The sequence below is a fragment of the Pterocles gutturalis genome, unplaced genomic scaffold, assembly GCF_000699245.1.
Source record: "Pterocles gutturalis isolate BGI_N339 unplaced genomic scaffold, ASM69924v1 scaffold7968, whole genome shotgun sequence".
NCBI classification, from domain to species: Eukaryota; Metazoa; Chordata; class Aves; order Pterocliformes; family Pteroclidae; genus Pterocles; species Pterocles gutturalis.
The window spans coordinates 3686-8615 of record NW_010120366.1 but is presented as its reverse complement, the minus strand read 5'-3'; the positions used below and the strand labels follow the sequence as shown (position 1 = coordinate 8615).

The 4930-nt window shown below is 59.1% G+C and overlaps 1 protein-coding gene across 1 annotated transcript in view; it reads left to right on the top strand.

Annotated features, from left to right (window-relative positions):
• Positions 1 to 226: 226 nt before the first annotated feature.
• Positions 227 to 4930, top strand: part of LOC104464230 (AT-rich interactive domain-containing protein 3A-like) — a gene marked incomplete at its 5' end in the record, with an annotated part of 6266 nt that continues 1562 nt past the window's right edge. Inside the window, 3 exons of the mRNA XM_010076878.1 lie at positions 227 to 299; positions 4059 to 4242; positions 4466 to 4704. Coding sequence (XP_010075180.1) covers positions 227 to 299; positions 4059 to 4242; positions 4466 to 4704 — 496 coding nt within the window. The remainder of the gene's footprint in view (positions 300 to 4058; positions 4243 to 4465; positions 4705 to 4930) is intronic.

Genomic DNA, 4930 nt, shown 5'->3' with positions numbered 1-4930 from the left:
GGGGGGAGCCACTGGTCCCTGGGTGTGAGAAGACGCCAGCGCTGCTAGAATGGAGGGTATGCTGGGGGGACAAGGAGAGCCTCTCCTTGCTGGCAGAGCAGGCAAGTGGGGCCAGGGGTGCTGCTGGGTCTTGGCGCAGGCAGGGTCCTGCCCCCGGCACTGCCCTCCTTTGCCTTGCGTGCCCCTGTATCCTGGCATCACTGACCCCTGTCTCTCCCATCCCCAGCTCTATGAACTGGATGAGGACCCGAAACGCAAGGAGTTCCTGGATGACCTCTTTGGCTTCATGCAGAAGAGAGGTAAAGGTGGATGGCTGGGGTAGGCGCTGCTGGCACCCCTGCCCCAGCTGCCTGGGGGGCTCATGGTGTGGTCCACTTGGGCATCAAGCTGCTGCAGATCTCTACAAGCCCCCCGAGGCAGGTCTTGCAGGGCCTCCCCCCACCATCTCCTACAGACACACATACATGCATAAACTCACACTCAGCAGATTTGCCCCCGTTGCCCCAGGCGGGTGCCCCCATGGGGTGACTGCTGGCCAGAGGAGCTCCCCTGGTCCTCCCCAGGTGGGGCTGGCAGCAGTGCCCATTGCTCGTGCCTCCTAGTGATGCCCAGCAGGGATGCCCACTAGCAATGCCCGGTGCAGATACCTGTTGGCAAATTCCTTGGTGACAACTGCTAGCAACACCTCTTAATGAAACGGTGCTGATAAGCGCTCCCCATTAGGAGTGCCCGGTGAGGATGCCCGTTAATGGCACCTCTGAGCGATCGATGCCCATGATGCCACAGGAGTGGGGTCAGTGGTACGGGCAGCACCGGGCTCCCAGGGGTTAAGGGCTTGCCAGCCAGCCAGGCCACATTGGAAATCTTTGCTATCAGCATAGGGGGCCAAACCGGCTTCTGGGAACTCAATAAATGCTTTAACCTTCGCCCTCCCCAGCCAGGCCTGCAACAATTAAAAGTTGCTGAGCGCGGGCGTGTGGCCGGCTGTGTTAATTAGAGCCTTTTGCCGGGCTGTGTTTTTTATTAATGAACATGCCACTCAATAGCCAGTAAACCCCAGGCAGAGGTTAATGCCGAGCTAATTAACAGGGGGAGGGCTGGGGGGATGGTGCGGGGAACAGTGGGGCTGGCTGTGTGCAGGGCGAGGATGGGCAGAAAGGGGCAGTTGCCCCCTGGTAATGCCCATGGGAAGGGTGGTGAGGATGCCCACCCACCCATGGGGTGGTAGTGATTGACTTTTGGGTCAGGCTGAGACCCCACAAACTCATTTCACTCAGGACTGTGCTGCAGGGGGCTGGCATGACTGTGGGGCTCACGCCAGAGCCCAACCGGAGGCGGAGGGGGGGGTGGCCGGGTACTGCCCCATGGGTGCCCCCCATCCCACTGGCCCTGGTGTGAAGCTGTGGGGAGCAAGTGGGAGCATCAGTGCTGACGTGGCCCCCCAGCATCCATCAGCTGCAAGATTCATCGGCTGCTGCAGCTTCATTATCTCTCTCTCCAGAGCTAATTAACTCCCTCACCACTGGGGCTGGGGCTAATTAAGCAAGCGCCTGGTGATTCAGGGAGGAGGGAGGGAGTCCAGTGCTTCCCTTCCAACTCTGCTCCTCTCTCTCCATGTCCTGTGGTCCTGTTCCTGTCCCCTCTGTCCCATGTCTCCTCCCAATGGGGGGCATCCCCCCAGGGAGGGCAGGCAGGGGTACAGATGCAGGTGTGCATGCACCTGTTGGAGAAATAAGGGATTTTTGAGCAGGCCAGCAAAGAGAAAGGGGACAGGGGGCTACGAGACAGTGACAGCATGCCAGGTATCATCAGGAGCTGGCCAAGAAGCAGGACCCATGAGCCAGCATGGATGCTGCTAGGGCATGCAGGGGGCTGCAACACCTGGGCTGTGTGCTTGAGGTGGCAGTGAGCCAGGGAGATTGATGCCTGTGGGGTGAGCCCTAACGAAAAGAGCTGCTTCCCCCCATGCTGTCTGTCAGGTCATTTGCCAGTGGGGTGGAAAATTAGAGGGGCCGAAATATGGGCTGGGGATAGCCCCACTGGGGGGGACATCGGGCACCCCATGGCACAGGGCAGGTCATCCAGCCCCAGTGGCATGTGGAGGTGACTGCTGGAAGGGATCTGAGGGAGCAGGAACAAGACGGGGGTGATGGTATCACCCCCATCAGACATGGGGTGCAGGCAGTGGGGCACCTCATCCCTGTGTCCCAACCTCCATGGCACCCGCAAAAGTACAGGTGGGACATAGGGGGACTGTTTCTGCTTTTGCTCACTGGGAGCCCACAGAACATCCCATCTCCCCGATGAGCTGAGGGCCCTGCCGATAACACGGGCCCGTTAATCAATCAAGGAGCTAATTGCAGCACCACAATGGCTGCATCACCTCCCCAGGCTTTTGTGCTGCTCACTCTGGCCAGGGTTGGGGATGGGGCCATCACTCTGTGGGGACGCAGACAGGTCCCTTTGTCAGTGGGACGGGCACCGGCTGCCTGTCCCGTGCAGCCCGGAGATTAATGGCGAGCCGCTTTCATTAGCCGCTAGAGCTGGGGAGGGAAGAAGGAGACAAGAAGTCTGTGGTCCATCGATTGGGGGCTGAGACCCCACAGACTTGTTGTCATGTTGGGATGATGGGGAGCCCTTGAATAGGTCCCTGCCAAGGTGACGGGGCTGGTGTCGGCAGCCCCCGGGCAGGTCTGGCGAGGGACTGTCGGCAGATATCAAGTCGATATCTCTGTCTTTTCCCAGGAGGATAAACTCCTCTCCCCCTTCCTGACTGGGCGAACAACACAGACACACACAAAAAAAAAAGTTAAATGAACTCAGTAAAAGAATAAAAAGAGCTCATTTTTCAGGCTTATGTGAAGAAGCCGAGCCAATATCGGGGCCATAAATTAGGGATGCTGGAGGATGGTGGTGAGTGACTGCTTTGTTTGAGGGGCAAAGCGCGGCCGTGACAGCCTCCCCCGGCCAAATGGATGGCTTTCCAATACTGCCTGTTCTCTGCCACCCCACAGGAAGAATAAATACGGGGTGGGATGGGACAGAATGGGATGGGATGCTCATCCCTCCTCTGCCCTGCTGCAGTCCCCAGTTGCTGCCTGGACCGTTGCCCTGAGGTGCGGTGGGGCAGAACAAGGCTGTGGGGATATTTGGGGGTGCTGGGAAAGTGGAGAGGAGGTTGTAACCAGACCCAGTGGCTGTGGGGACCATGCTCGTCCATACTGGGGTCACAGAGCGCTGGTGACCCCATGTCCCCCTTGCCCCATAACCTTGGTGGGGGGTGATGCTGAAGGACCAGGGGTCAGGGTGTCTTCTGGGGGCACTTGAAAGGGGTTTGGGGTCAGGTCTCTTGAGGCAGGGCACTGAAGACCTTAAAGCAGTTGGGGGTTGCTGGTGGGGATCTGTGGGGTGGGTAGTCACTCCGGGGGCTCTTGGGGGAGTCCCTCGCTATGGGGCTCAGAGGGGGATTTTTAAGAGAGAAAATCTCTCTATAGGGAGGTGATAGGGTGAGTCCCTTCAGAAGGGTTATGGGGGCGGTCCCTCTTTGGAGAGGTTTATAGGGTGAGCCCCTCTATGAAGTTTAGGTGGGGGTCTCTCTTTATGGGGCTGTGAAAGGGGGTTACAGAGAAAATCCTTTCAGGATGCTCTGAGACATTTGGGGGGAGATGCTCTATAGGGAGCCCTAAGAGTTGTGGGGGGGCGACCCTCTGTGGGGGTCTGGAAGAGGCACTTTGCCCATCTCACTGTACCCCCCACAGCCCAGCTGAGAGTGTACCTGGTGCCACCAGCAGCTCTGTGGATGAGGACCCTGTGCCAGCATGCTGGGGTCTGCCCTGCTCACGGGCATGGTGCTGCCCTCCTAGGCACCCTGTGGTCCTACCTGCACCCCCCATGCCTGTGAGTGCTCATCCGGGCATGGAGAGACATTTCTCCCCTTGGGGGGCAGCCGGTACCTGCAGTGGCAGTGGGGACAAGGTGGGGGCCATCTCCCCAGGGAGTGAGGGTCCCCATGGGCTCACCCTGCACCCTTTTCTCTTCCCACTATGTATGGCCTGAAGGGACACCCGTGAACCGCATCCCCATCATGGCCAAGCAGGTGCTGGACCTGTACATGCTCTACCGACTCGTGACGGACAAGGGTGGCCTGGTCGAAGTCATCAATAAGAAGCTGTGGCGGGAGATCACCAAGGGCCTCAACCTGCCTTCCTCCATCACCAGCGCTTCCTTCACCCTCCGCACGCAGTGAGCACCCAGCAGTGGGTGGGGGGCACCCGCCCTGGGGTACTTGGTGGCTCGGATGTCCCAGAGCCCTGAGTTGGGGTCTGGCGTTGGGTGTCCCAAAGGGGATGGAGGGCTCTACCCCTTCCCAGATTCCATCCCAACCCCTGGTCCCCACTCGGCACGGGGCTGGCAGGGAGGCGCATGATGCTGGGTCTCCTCCTGGCTTGGCTCTCTCCCCACGCAGATACATGAAGTACTTGTACCCCTACGAATGTGAGAAGCAGGCGTTCAGTTGCCCCAGTGAGCTCCAAGCTGCCATCGACAGCAACCGGCGGGAGGGACGGAGGCAGACCTTCGGCACGGCACTCTTCAACTACTCACCCACCCCAACCCTGCTGGGCTCCCCTGAAATGCCTGTGCCTGCTCTTAGCATCTCCGCGCACAGCTGCAGCCAGCTTGGCCAAGCACACACGGTTAAGAACGGTGAGTGAGGACCACATGTGCCCCGCAGCAGGCAGCTCTCCCCGGGGATAGACGCTAGTCTGGCAGCAGGGATGTTCAGTCTGCTCTTGCCCTTTTTGCTTGGGGAAAATAGGAAAAATTTTGTTCTTCTGTTTCTGGAACGGAGATATGTTTAATTCTGGCTTTGGGTAAAGACCAAGCTCAGATGTTGGGGGTGGTGGCCCAACCTGCCCCATGCTAGTGGGGT